This window comes from Nematolebias whitei, chromosome 3 (assembly GCF_014905685.2).
Source record: "Nematolebias whitei isolate Nwh7 chromosome 3, NemWhi1, whole genome shotgun sequence".
Taxonomy (NCBI): domain Eukaryota; kingdom Metazoa; phylum Chordata; class Actinopteri; order Cyprinodontiformes; family Rivulidae; genus Nematolebias; species Nematolebias whitei.
Genome location: NC_056500.1, coordinates 29,000,721 through 29,015,910, shown reverse-complemented (window position 1 = coordinate 29,015,910; position 15,190 = coordinate 29,000,721). Strand labels below are relative to the sequence as shown.

At 40.9% G+C, this 15,190-nt stretch overlaps 1 protein-coding gene across 1 annotated transcript; it reads right to left on the bottom strand.

Annotated features, from left to right (window-relative positions):
* Positions 1-2,179: 2,179 nt before the first annotated feature.
* On the bottom strand, positions 2,180-13,009 carry map2k2a (mitogen-activated protein kinase kinase 2a). The gene is made up of 11 exons (XM_037674784.1): positions 12,921-13,009; positions 12,531-12,741; positions 8,927-9,073; positions 6,102-6,179; positions 5,618-5,669; positions 4,067-4,191; positions 3,363-3,576; positions 3,208-3,272; positions 3,057-3,118; positions 2,610-2,655; positions 2,180-2,511 (listed from the first exon to the last, which is right to left on the bottom strand). The coding sequence occupies exons 1-11, from the start codon at positions 13,007-13,009 to the stop codon at positions 2,401-2,403; spliced, it is 1,200 nt and encodes a 399-aa protein (XP_037530712.1). The 3' UTR covers positions 2,180-2,400.
* Between the last annotated feature and the right edge of the window lie 2,181 nt (positions 13,010-15,190).

Genomic DNA, 15,190 nt, shown 5'->3' with positions numbered 1-15,190 from the left:
GCAACAGCAGCTTTTTCTACACATCCAGATAGCCTAGAGCAGTTTCCGTGCGTAACATTTGATTAGAATTTTACTCTTGAAAAACGGATCATTTCCATAGAAAAGAAAAATGTAATTACAATTTCCTCTAGGATTTGAGGTAAATATGGGATTTTAAACACATGTTGAAAGGGTCAACATAATTGTGCTGGTCATTGTCCAGAGTGTACTCCATGAATTGTGACCGACCCAAGTCCGCTGGCTTTAGATGCTATAACAAACAAGTCAACAGATGGATAACTCAATCAAAGTCCTATTGGCCAAAAACAGTTTTGTGTTACAGTACTGCTAGTTGTCCCACAGAAAAAAAATGCCTTAAAAGTTGCAAAAATGTCTCCAGAATAGCAGAGTTTGGTATATTTACATCCACTGGATTGATATTGATGATACTTAGTAAATGGGCTCTAAAGGCATTCTGGGGATTTGAACCACACTCCATATTGACTGCCTGTAGCCACGCACAATAAATGCAACATTTTTTTATGTTTCTATTTAGGTTAAGATTTACAGCAACATACTTAAAGTGTAGCCATAATGTTCACGTTTGACTTGGATTTTAGTGACATTTACTACTTTTGATGCTAAACCCCCTAAATAAGATACAAACTCATGGTCAGCTGTCAAACGTTTGTCCTGTAATCAACCACATCAGGTTATGAGTGACAAAACTCAACTGCTTTCCAGTTCAAACTCTGCAAAATTACTATTCATACTCAATCAGGGGGAAAAAAAACATGTACATTCACAAATAAGTTTTATTTCAATCTTTTATACATTATAACCATTTCCAACACATTTTATATTATAATAAAATGACTCTTCCCCCTGTCATTTACATAAAATCATATTTTGTATATTAAGACTGCAAAATAGTACATGTAACTTTTGTTTATAGCTTTGTACACATACAAGTGACAATGCATCCATTTACTTTTTAAGAATGCACAATTCGGGGTGGGGATAAGAAAGGGCAGCCATAAGCAGAGAATACAGGAGCTCTAGCAAGACGGCAGGCTAGCAGGAAACACCACCACCTTGTGACCAACACTGACCTGGGTTACATTCTTGTTAGATTCTTTGTACCACTTGGCGGGTCTGACGTTGCACTCGGAAGTCTGCATTATTATTTTATTTTGGCGCTTTTGGTGGGGGGAGTATCACAAGAAAGCGTGTTTAACAGTATTTCAACCAAAGTGTTTTTTTTTTTTTTTTAACAGCAGACCTCCAAGTCTGTTGTGTCCCAACGAAAAGCTTGGAGTGCTACATGTAGAGGTTCAGTGAAAAACAACCAAATACAGACCAAGAATAAAGAGAAAACACAGGCTAAATTAATCAACACAATTGAAAATGCATCAAAATTGCAAAGATTTAGGCTTAAAAAAAAAAAGAAGAAAAAACAAAACAAAACACCAGCTCAGCCCCATCATGATCTTGAGAAATATACATACTAAACCATGCTATACCATCCCATAAATACATCTTGATTGTTGTTGCCTCGCTATGTCAAAGACATTCTGGCATATACTCAGGCCTCCCAAGGATATGCATCCCTAGTGTGAGACAATATAAGAGGTCTATTAAAATGACAAGGGGGAAAAAAGGTCTCCACACAATTGTCATGAAGGTAACTGAGAACATTCAAAAATACACTGATATATACTGATCAAAAACTTAAAGACGACCAGCGGTTGAAGTAATAGTCAGGAGTACCTTCTTTGGTTTGTGACACTGTTCACGAAATGATTTATTGAGTGATCACTCATTTACTGACAGGTGAAAATAAATCCTTGCAGTTTGGTCAGAAACCCCAATCATACTAGAGGTGACGAGCTCTCTCTCTGTAAGAGCATCTCATCATGCGACAAACTTTACTTTATTTAAAGCGTCTTCAATCACCTCAGATAAATTTAGTTTTCAAACAGATTTGGATTATTTGATTCTCACTTTCAATCCAATTTAAACAGCAGGTTAATAAAAATACCACCCCACAAGCCTCCGTAGAAATGACTAATACAGAGCGATTAACAATACAAAACATGTTTGCCAATGCAAATTCTGATACAACGGCAGCCCTTCAGTGCTTTACATCCTCTATAGCAGTGTGAAAATGTGAGCCGAGGCTGCTATTGACACTGTCGTGGTGAAGATGTGGCCTTACAGTACAGTAATGACTCAACGGACCCTGCTGCTGCTGCTAACGAAGAAACCTAAAGGAAGCTAAAAATGTTTTACCCAAAAGCCAAATGGAAAAAAAAAAAAAAAAAGTGCCAACATGCAGTGTGGACCATGTACATGTATGCACAGTATTTGAATATGTATGAAGAGAGACCCAGAAATGTGTCAGAGTAAGGGGGGCGGGGGTCACTCAGTACCCCGAGTGGGAGTGCTGGGCTGGTTGAGACCCATGGTTTTGCACAACCAACCGGCAAAGTCTACTTCCTCCACTTCTGATCGCTTGATGAACGTGTGACTCTGAAACCGAAAGGAGACGGTCATCGTCAACACAGAAACAAAGAAATGTGGAAATCAAATTACCTGCTAGAAAAAAAAAAAAGAGATCAGGTACTCACCATAAGCATCTTTAGATCTGCTCTCTCTGCTGGGTTTTTAATCAAGCTGCAGACACAAATAATACCAGTTAATGAAAATAGATAAATAATGTTATTAACTTATTTTATGTATATCTGAATGTTTCTGTTCAGTGCCCTGAGAGGACTTCTGTTGTGACTTGGCGCTGTATAAACAAACTGAATTGAATTTAACTGAAAGATCTTTTAAAATTCACTCATCGAAACAGTGTATGCAAAAAGTGAGCATAAAAGTTTATTTTATTATATGACCAAATATAAGTCTGAAACACAATGAGCAACCCTCTTAAGATAAAATTCCAAACTTTTCACTTCAAATGTGTATATGTACATATTAAAAAACTACTGCAGTAATGTACCAGGTTCACCCACAATGTATAAAAGTATTTCCAATACTCTCATTATTTAGAAGTGGTTTCCAGGGCTCACCATTTAGTCACAAAGTCTTGGAAGTCACTGGTGAAGACGCCGTGTGGCAGTTTAGGGGGTGGCTGTGGGAGAAGCAGAAAGAAAACATCAGTAGTAGAACAAATTAAAGTTTGGACTCCTGCTGTGCAAACCAGTTTTTTTTTCTCCAGACCTCATTGACAATGTAGTCCAACAGTTCAAAGATGGCCATGGCAGGTCTACTGTCCATCCCATGTCCTACGAACAAGTTGCATTAAGATTTTATAGCAAATCATATTTAAAATCACTCATGAGCTGTACATGTTTATAAACGTCTAAATCTCTTACCGCTCACAGGCCTGCCTGGTGGTCTAGGCCTAGGCATGTTGGTGTGAGCCTCTCCCTCAGCCCCGTCCATAACAGCACGACCGAAGATTGCCTCCAGCTCTTTGGCGTCTGGTGGGGGGATGGGGTAGCGGCCAATCGCCAGCTCTACCAGGGACAGGCCCATGCTCCACACGTCAGACTGAACAGAGTAGTGAGTGCCCTGCAGTCTCTCCGGCTGTTGAGAAACACAACGACGTCAGAGAGACCAGGTAGAGCCAACATGCCAAGGAAAGGGAGAGGGTTGGGCAAAGGGCTGGGAAGGCACGAAAAGGAGAGGGAGGAGGGGGTGTTACAGCAAAAGGTTGGGTGTCTTTGGCAGAAAGGAAGGAGACAATTTTAGATGGAAGGGCGAGTATGCTTACAATGAAAAAAAGAAAAGCCCAGTACTACACCAAAGATACTTTGGAAAAGGATGCGAATGGAACAAGACGAGCAGCTTGTGGTACTTCATCCAGGTGTCTCAAACTGAGGGAATGCAAGTACAAGAAAGTGCATGCACTCCTTCACTGCCAAAGAACAGTGCCTTTGCTTCTTGGCAGGGGAGTGAGGGTGGGCCAGGGGAAGGGAAGGCAGAGGGTGGGACCAGTGAACAAGAACTGAGAGGGAAAGTGGGTATAGGGCCAGAAGAGGAGAGGTGGGGGCACAGGCGTGCAAAGCTGACTCACCGACATGTAGGAGCGCGTTCCAACAAAGGAGTTGGCCATGGAATCTATGAGCTGGCCGCTCACACCAAAGTCACACAGCTTGATTTCCCCACGGGAGTTGACCAGGATGTTGGAGGGCTTGACATCTACATTGGAGACGGGACAAAAACAACTAAATGAATGTTGCATTTACAAAGAAACGTGAACCAACACCATATCCCATCATTTATAGAAACATAGCTAAAGGAAAATCCAAAAACAAGAACCAATACGCTGTTGAGGTAATAATAAAAACGGGCTACGATCAAAACGTTTTTACCCGTTAACTTCATAAAGTTGAACAGTTTGCACGATTTCCCAATCTAGATTGTTACTTTATATATATATATAAAAAAAAGTATCGCATTTTCTCAGTAGGTTAAGCCTCTTTATCTAAAGCTTAAGTGACTTTGTGTTGAGATAAGGTTTAAATCTTGTTCTTCTAGACCCTGAAGCTTCGAAATGTTTGAGCTTGTTGCAAAATGAGTTGGGGATGAACCATATTCCCTACTGAGAAGACTGTGAGATGCGTCAGCTTGTGATTTTGAAGCAACATGTCATAAATGTAGGGATCTGAATGTGTGTATGCGCAACTATAGATTCACTCGGAATAACATGTTTCAGATGGAAAGGCAACACCACCTTACATATTAAAAATCTTAAGAATCTAGTGTGCCATGAGGGGAGTGAAAGAAATAACCCAGATCCTGTTGAGCTCGTTATAAACAATTCCTCCACGTGGGCAATTCATCACTGAAAAACATCCTACAAAATGAGGGTTTAAGGCCGAGCCCTGCAGTCTTCTCTGTGTGGCGGGTATGGGACATGTAAGCGACTGAGAAAAGAGGTGGTGTAAAAGAGTGGGAGAACGATGGAGGGAAACGTAGAGGGAGGGTCAGCAGGACTCGGCTGCTCTATAATCACACATGAGAGGCTGCAATTACCTCCTGAGCTCACAGACAACTTTATCCAGGAGTAACACCGACCCTGAAGCAGAGTGAAATTTCTAAACGCCAGTCTGACTGCTCCCTTTACTAGCACAAGCACCGTTTACACACATGCAATGCTGAAAAACTTGTCCGCCTTTAGACTTAGCCACAGTTTGACTTGGTGCTCCAAACACCGTCTCCTGGAAACTTGTGAAACTAAAATACTACTCGACATGTGGTGCAGGTGAAAAAACTCTTGCACATATTGATTCAGATGCATATAATAAATAATAGAATAAAAGCCTCCATTATCATCACACCTAAAAATCTGCCTCTAGCTACCAGCACAAGACACAGTTTTATGTTTCAAACACCTTCCTGGATAAGTGCCACAGGTTTTTTTTTTATATCCCTGATTGTAAAGTCAACCTTTAATATACAGTAATGATATAAATAATCTGACTGCAAGCGTGCGTCCTGGTTGTCATCACAACCAATTATGTCTGAAAGTCTCTAACCAGTTTTCTATAATGAGAATTTCTTGGGTTGCAGGGGCTGAAAATGTAGCAGAGATTTTCTGAGTGAAACCAAAGAGTTCAGTTACCTCTGTGCATGATTTGGTGCTTTTCTCGTAGATAAGCTAATCCCCTCAACACCTGTAAATGAAAGAAAATTCATTTGAAAAACTCACATTACAGTCATATTTAAAGTCTATACATATAAGAAGTGTTCTTTTGTAGATATAGTATATATTAAAGAAATCTTTCTGGCATGTACTACTGAAATAAACTTGATGCAAGAGTAAGGTCAGTAAGAAAGAGCAGTCTTTCTACTCGTTACTGATGCATGACTGAGCTGATCTCTCTGTTAGTCAACCCACACCACAAAGACACACACCCATTAATGCACAATGCATTTGCAACAACGTGTACAGCTGATGTTCAGCAACAAGCCACAAGAATTTATTTAGCACTGCCAAATAAAAATGGAACTCACGACTGCAATTAAAACCCAACTAGTCCAAGAATCTAAGAAAAATTCAAGCTGCAGACACACACAGAGAAACACGGACCATAAAGTCAACTTACAGCTATGCTAACTTTCCCAAGTATTTCTTCTGGAATTCTTCTGGCTTCTTTGAGAACCTGGTCCAATGACCCACCGTCCTGTAGAGACAGAAAAAAAAAAAAAGACTAAGACTGCATTTGTAAAAACAATGATTTATTTTTAATCAACTACCGTATTTTTCGCTGTATAGGTTGCATTTTTTGCACAATTTTCATGCCCTGCGACTTATATGCCAAAGTGACGTGTATATGGATTTTTTCACCTATTTATAAACCAATTTTGTCTGATATGACCGTTTTCATTCATTCTGACTGAACATATTGAACACTACCATTTTCAGCCACTAGATGGCAATCAAGTTGTATGGCATGCCGTTGTATCATGTAGTAGGTAAAAGTGGCTATTAAAGACGATCTGCTCGCCACAGACTTCCACCTTTGTTTTGCTCGCTGCTTGGAGCAACCATCAAATCAGATTCATTTCACTGCACCGCCCCGGTGAAATGCAGCTAAATTTGACCATTGGAGTGCATTTATTAAGTAAAAGTTCAACTGAGCCACACCTTTACTATAATGTCGAGCAAACAAAATTGTTTTAGGTGTTTATCTTGTTGAATTTCGAAGAAATGCGCAGCGTTCCTCCATGATTTCCTCCCCGTCTGTGTGCTCCCAGAGCACTGAGGCAGCAAATTATTTTGAAATGTAGCTGATTTGACCGTCAAAGTGCATTTATTAAGCAAAAGTTAGACCGAGACGCACCTTTACTATAATTTTGAGCAAACAAATAATTGCTTTTAGGTGTTAGTCTTGTTAAATTTCAAAGAGATGTACAGCGACTCATCCCTCTGCGCGTACCCGCTTTTGCGAATTGGGTTTTGAAATGCAGCTGATTTGACCGTCAAAGTTAATTTATTAAATAAAAGTTAGACTGAGACACATTTGCTATAATTTCGAGCAAACAAATGTTTTTAAGTGTTAATCTTGTTAAATTCTTGTTAAAGTCCTCCCGTGCACACTCCAGCGACCGCCATTTGGCAGCCAATTGATTTCTGCCACAACACCAGCCCACATTTTCAGGTTGTCAGCGGTGAACGCAAAATAGATGCGACTTATACGGCAAAGCGACGCATTTACGGATTTTTCCACATTTTTAGACATATTTGGACTGATGCAACTTATAGGGTGGTGCGATGTGTATGGCAGAAAATATGGTACTTAACATCCATCCATCCATTATCTTTACCCGCTTATTCCATTTTGGGTCACGGGGGTCGCTGGTGCCCATGTCCAGCAATCACTGTGCGAGGGGCGGGGTACACCCTGGACGGGTCGCAAGTCCATCACAGGGCCACATAGAGACAAACGAGACAAACAACCATTCATTCTCCCACTCACACCTAGGGACAATTTAGAGTTACCAATCAGCCTAACATGCATGTTTTTGGACTGTGGGAGGAAACCGGAGTACCCGGAGAAAACCCACGCATGCACGGAGAGAACATGCAAACTCCACCCAGAAAGGCCCCTGGACCGGGGTTTGAACCAAGGACCTTCTCGCTGAGAGGCAGCAGCTCTACCAGTTGCGCCACCGTGCTGCTGGTACTTAACAGTTTCATATTATTTTTCTTACTACACACAAAATAAAACATATTCCCAGTCAGATCAACAGAGCGCAACACACATGAACTGACTTCCATTAAACTGGCATCAGCTGAATGAGAGATCTATCTGAACGTGTACGCCCGTGCTTTTCTGCAACATTTAGCTCCAGTAGTCGGACTAAATTTGACTTGACATATGTCCAAATCAAATCTCAGCAAGAATCAAATGTGAAACACACAAGCAACAATAGCACACAGGAAAGCTCAGCAGCTACCAGGGATTATTTAACATATACCTTACTGTACAGAGGAACACAAGAAATAGTATTAAAATAAAAACTGTCCTTTTAACACTTGTATAATTAGATCCAGAAAATAATTAAATGCAAGCATAGATTTTTAATCAACTGGGCCAAATAAAAGAAAAGTAAAATTAAAAGCATTTGAACTGCAGCAGAAGCTTCTGCTCCAAGTCCGACTATAAATAATTCTATCAACTTTGGTAAACTAGACGACACTAGTAAATGCTGTTAGCTTGATCTGATTTATTACAGCAAAAAATATGTTATGGAAAACAAAAACTAACCGAGGACCGTTGCTTCATCTCAAATACGACCACAATGATAGATAATCTACTCTACGTGTCAAACTCAAGGTCCGAGGAACAAATATGGCCCTTGTCAAGATCTTATCTGGCATCCAAGATGATGCTTTAAAAGTAAAATAGTTTTATCGCTTCTCATTTCATTTAAAAGCTGAACATACTTTGTTTAGTGCAGCCTCCGCATGACAGTTGGCCAACTTTGAAGGAAAATTAAAAATTTTCCCGTAATCTTTGATTTTGATGCAGAAAAGCGACAAATGAGACCGATGAAACTCTTGTTGAAGAACTTGCAACCAAGAAAAGGCGTCAGGTATCTGACTGGAGTTAATGTTTGACTGAAACTGACCTTTGGTTTGAAACTATTTAATTCTGGCTTGTTTTGTAATGGTGTTAGACAACATTGTTTTACTCAAAGGATGTAAAAGACGGTGTTTTTTCTCAAACTGATGATTTCCCTGGGGTGCTTCATCTTTGCCATAATTTGTTGTTGCAATACAACATGGAGTTGTTAGAAAACTATGACTCTATAAGTGGTTCTATAGAAGTGACCAGAGTTTGAATATTGATAAAGACATTAATGCTTCATAACCACAGTCTGAAGAAAGCTTAAGAGATACTGCTGCCAGTGAAGAGCCTCTCACCATGTGCTCCATACAGATGCTGATCTCTCCGTCGCTGTAAAAGGCTCCATAGAAGCCCACGATGTAGGGAGAGTTGCATTCATGCAGCACCTGCAGCTCTCTGATGATCTGGTTTCTGATGGCAGGCTTGATTTCCAGGTGGATTAACTTTGAAGGGAAGAAAAAACCATCAACTGATGTTCAGTCATATATCATTCCCAAACAAAGAAATATTAACGCATCTCAACATGCACATACCAATGTTTATACAACCAGAATGTCTCACTATAATGTAAATTAAGTTCCCATATTTTAAAGTTGTTTCACTTTGATGAACTCTTATAGTTTTGGCAAACGTGTTTAATGTCAGATGCTCTTCCTGACAACCCTCACCATTTAGGCTAAATGGTGAGGGTTGTGTCATTTATGCTAAACGTCCTCAGTGGTGATGCTCCACAGGTTGGATGTGATGTGGAGGAGAAAGATCAGTTTTGGAAGGATCTGGATGAAGTGAGAGAGTGTATTCCCAGGGAGGAGAGTGGTGATCAGCGCAGACCTGAATGGACATGTTGGTGACGGAAACAGAGGGGATGAGGAAGTGATGGGTAGGTTTGGTTTCAAGGAAAGAAACCAGGAAGGACAGATGGTGGTGGATTTTGCCAAAAGAATGGAAATGGCTATAGTCAATACCTATTTCCAACAGAGAGAAAAACAGAGTGACCTATAAGAGTGGAGGAAGGAGTACGCAGTTGACTACATTCTGTGTAGAAGAGGAAAACTGAGGGAGATTGGGGACTGTAAGGTTGTGGCAGGGGAGAGTGTAGCCGGACAGCATCAGATGGTTGTGTGTAGAATGACTGTTGTTGTGAAGAAAAGAAAGAGTAAAATCAGAGAAGAAGACCAAATGGTGGAACCTGAGAAAAAAAAAAAAAGAATGTGAGAAATTCAGAGAGGAGCTGTTAAAGGCTCTGGCTGGTAAGAAAGACCTTCCAAATGACTGGACTACTACAGCAACAGTAATTAGAGAGACAGGTAGGAAGGTACTTGATGTGTCATCTGGACAGAGAATGGATGATAAGGAAACCTGGTGGTGAAATAGTGAAGTACAGGAAGCTATTCAAAGAGATTAGCCAAGAAGAAATATGACTGGACTGAAGAGAGGAGACAGGAATATAAGGAGATGGGGCATAGAGCAAAGAGGGAAGTAGCTAAGGCAAAGCAGAAGACATGATGAGATGTATGGGAAGCTGGACACTATGAAGAGAATGAAAGAGAAAGAAGAATAGAGTTCATGGAAACTGTGGACCAGGAAGTGGGAAAGATTAGTGAGGGTGAAGTCCAGAAAGATCTGAAAAGAATGAAGAAGGGGAAGGCACTAGGACCTGCTGACATACCAATGGAGGTTTGGAAATGTCTTGGAGAGATGGCAGTGAGGTTTTTGACTCAAATATTCAATGGCATGTTTGAGGGTGAGAAAATGCCTCAGGAAGAAGTGTGCTGGTGCCCATTTTTAACAACAAGGGTGATGCACAGAGTTGTAGCAACTACAGGGGAATTAAGTTGATGAGCCACACGAAGATCTGAGAGTTGTGGAAGCAAGACTTAGATGAGAGGTGAGCAGCAGTATGATTTCATGCCAAGAAAGAGCACCACAGATGCCATCTTTGCTTGATGATGCTGATGGGAGAAGTACAGAGAGGGTCAGAAAGAACTCCCTTGTGTCTTTGTGGATTTAGAAAAAGCATATGACAGAGTGCCGAGGGAGGAGGTGTGGTACTCCATGAGGAAATCTGGAGTGGCAGAGAAGTGGGGGGAGGGGTGGCGCAGAGGTTAGAGAAGGTGGGCCTGTGATCGGAAAATTGCTGGTTCAAGCCCCGGTACAGACAACATCAAAAATGTGGGTAGGGTAGGTGAAGCACCCACACCTGCTCCCACCCTCATTCGCCCCACTCTGGGTCCATGAGCAAGGCCCTTAACCCCCATCTGCTCCCTAAACAGGTCTCTCTTGAAAAAGGAGTTCTCGAAGCTCAATGAGACTACCTGTATAAATAAAGGGTAAATGGAAGGAAAAAAAAAAAAGTAGCTTCAGGGACAGGTGGGAGTGCATCAAGGATCGGCTCCGAGCCCCTTATTGTTTGCTCTGGTGATGGACCGACTAACATGAGGTCAAGCAGGAATCCTGTAGACTACAATGTTTGCAGATGATATTGAGATCTGTGGTGAGAACAGGTGAAAGAGAACTTGGAGAGGTGGAGGTATGCACTTGAAAGAAGAGGTATGAAAGTAATTTGTAGTAAGACAGAGTACATGTGTGTGAATGAGAGGGAGGCCGGTGGAGCAGTGAGGCTACAAGGAGCAGAGGTCACAAAGGTGCAGGACTTCAAGTACTTGGGGTCCACTGTCCAGGAAAATGTGAAGTGTGGTAAAGAGGTGAAAAAGAGAGTCCAGGCAGGATGTAGTGGATGGAGAAAAGTTTCAGGAGTGATTTGTGACAAAAGGGTGTCAGCAAAGGTCAAAGGAGAAGTTTACAAGACAGTGGTGAGACCAGCTATATTGTATGGTCTGGAGACAGTGGCAATGACAGAAAGACCGAAGAAAGAACTGGAAGTGGAAGAAATAAAGATGTTGAGGTTCTCCTTAGGAGTGACAAGGATGGAGAAGATTAGGAATGAGGTCATCAGAGGTACAGCACAGGTTGAACAACTGGGAGATAAAGTTAGAGAGGCCAGACTGAGAAGGTTTGGACATGTCCAGAGGAGGGACAGTGGGAATATTGGTAGAAGGATGTTAGAAATGCAGCTGCTGGGAAAAAGACAAAGAGGAGATGTATGGATACAGTTAGAGAGGACATGGAGGTAGATGGACTGAGGACAGAGATGGAGGAGGATGACTCGCTGTGGCGACGCCTGGAGGGAAAAGCCGAAAGAAGAAGAAGAATTTAAAAGTTGTTTCACACAATCTCTGAAAACCGCAGGAGAAAATTTCAGCTGACATTTGAACACACAGTTTTAGAGATCCTACAAGTGTGAACTTGCTTGAGTTGCTGCAGGAGTCTGTAAAAGGATAACTTATGTTATCTCCCCTTGACAAAAGGTTTCAATCAACTGATGAATTTTTCAAGTAGGTTTAGAGTTTTCTCATCATTTAAGTTGGTTTAGGTTTGTTATGTTAGGGATGAGGTCAAAACGTGCAACGAGCCAGACATCACTTAGTGGAAAAATAAACAGAATACAACAAACTATGTGGCTGAAGCACTGCCAGTAAATCACCTCAGATACAACTCCTGCATACTTTCCTCCTCATTTTTTCTTGCTCTTTACAGAAGTACAAGTCAAGATTTATGATGTAAGCAATTTGCAGATACATATTTTTCAGTTTCTGTTAATCTTTGGTGCTGGACCACTCTAAACATTTACAATTTGTGTTTTATGGTCACCAAAGAGCTGCAGATGAGCTCGTGTTAACGTAAAACAAGTAAGAATTGATCTTTGTGAGTCAAGAGGGTTTCTTTGTAGGTTTTCCTCACGGAACAATAATTATAAGTTGTAACTAAACTACAAACACCTGGATCATCATCTGTCAAGCAAACCCTCACGTTTCACTTCACTCGCACAAAAATCTTCACCTTCCGGGCCATGACCAAACCCGAGGGTTTGTGGCGGACCTTGTTGACCACTCCTCCGTTTCCAGCGCCCAACTCACAAATCGGGTCAAAATCTTCATCCTTCAGCTCCCCAACCTGGGCTTTCTGGGTGAGGAAGGCTTCTAGACGTTTCCGTTGCTGTTCATCGAGGTCCAGCTCGCCCAGCTTCTTTTGTAAGGCCTCAAGGTTGGCTCTGTTGGGAGGAAACACGTTTTCACAGAAGATGAAGAAACAGCTGGAATATACAGATGTATGAACCACCTGAGAGGCAATGTTAAACAGCGTTGTACATAGAAATACACGTATACTGGCAAACAACTAAAACATTTGCTGAGTAAGACAGTCATTTTGACTCAGAATGACGGCTCTTACTCTGATGCAGCATCAATGGTGTTGGAGGTGGCCTGTCCCTCCCCAATGGGCGTAATGTTCAAAGGAACTGGTCTTCTCTTTGGAGCCATGATTGCAAAAATCAAACTAAACGACCGCCTCGGTAAAACACTATTTAATTAAGCAGGGCAGCTGTTTATATAAACTGCCCGTGTTCAAAAAAGTCCGTCTAATAATAATAATAATAAAATAAATAAAAAAGCAACAGGATCCGCTCGATGGCAGCTAGTAACTTGGCTAGTTGACGTTAGCAAAGTTAACACACTTTTTGTAGCATGTCAGTTTGCTGATGTGGTCAAACGTAGCATTCCGACATGCCCTACAAAAGTCGGATAGTTTTTCCAGTTCATCTATGAACTCTAGAAGGTGACAGCTTTCCCTTTTCTTCCGCTCCTGCTCGGTTTTCTACCTGCTGCTGCTAGCCATTAGCCACCTAGCTGCTCTCGCTAGCTCCAGTGAGAATCTGCGTCTTTCAGCCGTGCAGCGATCCTCGTCCCCGAGCTCACACGACACAACAAGCCCAGATACGCCAAGAGACTTCTCAGTGGACCTCTCTAAAAAAAAAAAAACTCCTTTAAGGTTTTGCCTTTAGGCTGTGCGAGGCTCTGAAACGTTGCAAAGCTTCGCGCTGACCGCTGGTTTCAATACAGGAAGCAGCAGCTGCCTGCAGCGTCAGACTGTGACACCCATCGCCGCATAAATACCGCGAGACTGAACCTGGGACTAGCTCATTAGGTAAGTAAAATAATCTTACGGAGGATGTATATGTATAGTTCGTGATAACATTCTTGGTACATTTTTTATAATAATGTAAAAACCAGCTCAGCTGTTTATAAATTTTTTTTTTAATGCATTTATGGTTCGTTCTCATGCGACGTGTTTCTGCCCCCTGCTGGCAGCGTGGGGAACTGCAAGGCAAGAAGAAATGCCACATTTATGATTTCTTTATAAATATTCCAGTTATCTTAGTCAAGATTTTTGAAAGGCATATTTTAACTTAAGTTACACTGCGCTTAATTAAAAAAAGTCACTTTATTACCCGATTTTATCTACATGCGGCAAAGTACATTACTGCCACCTACTGAACACAAGGGGAACTGAAAGCTTAGTGTTGCAAAAATGCCAAATGTCTTTCAGTGATCCTACTCAAACTGTCTTGCAAAACATACAGTATTTAATAGAAAAACAAGAAGTAATGCATGTTTTATTACCAGAAATGTAATCCAAGTACAAATATAATGTTGCCAAGTTTTTATTTGTACTAAACACCTTTGTTAGGACACACCCACTGCCATGCAAAGGTGTATTAAAACAATGAAGCTTGATTTGGCATTGTCATACCAGTCTAAATTTTCCAGTTAATGTGAAGCAGCTTCAATAGTGCTGATGTATAGTACCTGAAAATGTACTTTAGTGTAAAGGGGAAAAACAAGTACATTTAATTTCAAATGCACTGTCCAAATCTTAAGTGTCTGTCAAATGTTTTTATGATGCACTGTATGTAAATATTAAAAAGTATGCATTTATTTAAAAGGCACTCAACATATTCAACCTGTTTAAATGTAGTTTCAGAAGAAAAAAAAAAGCCATAGGATTCAAAGAACAGGAACACTCTTGGAGGAAAATACCTTTGTGATAAAGTGTTCTGCAGAAGGACGACTTTAAAATAATAGACGGCCATACGAGTTTTAAAGAACAGATTTTATTTAAACACATCAATAACAGCTGTTAGAATACGATCATTTCAAATTTTACAGTTTCATCCTCAACAGGCATCAAACGTCTCCCCAAATCTCAGTAGTTACGTCCTTCCATTGGATACAGGACATAACATACCCCTGAAACAGGTCCCCCCAGTTCTCAGTGGCATCAGAGTTTGGTGATGCTGCACTCAGCTATTTTTGTCTGTTTGTCTAGAAGAACTGGAGGCAATTCAAAGCCTAATAAAATATTTAAATTTATTGTCTAAATAACATAAAGAACACAAAACATGTACATCATGGATTGAAAGCCTCTGCCCATGCTACCTTATGCATTATCAGAATGTCACTATCAAAATAAAATAAAAAAGACCAGATCTTCAGCTCTCTTCAGCCTCCTCATCACCTGCTTCTGGCTCAGTCCTACAGTAGCAACCCGCACCACCTCATCTTTAACCACAAGGCCGGTACAAGTTCAGGATAACCACTCAAAAAATGACTTTCTACATCTAGCAAATAAAAATGTTCTCTTCATATGTATAACGTTTACTT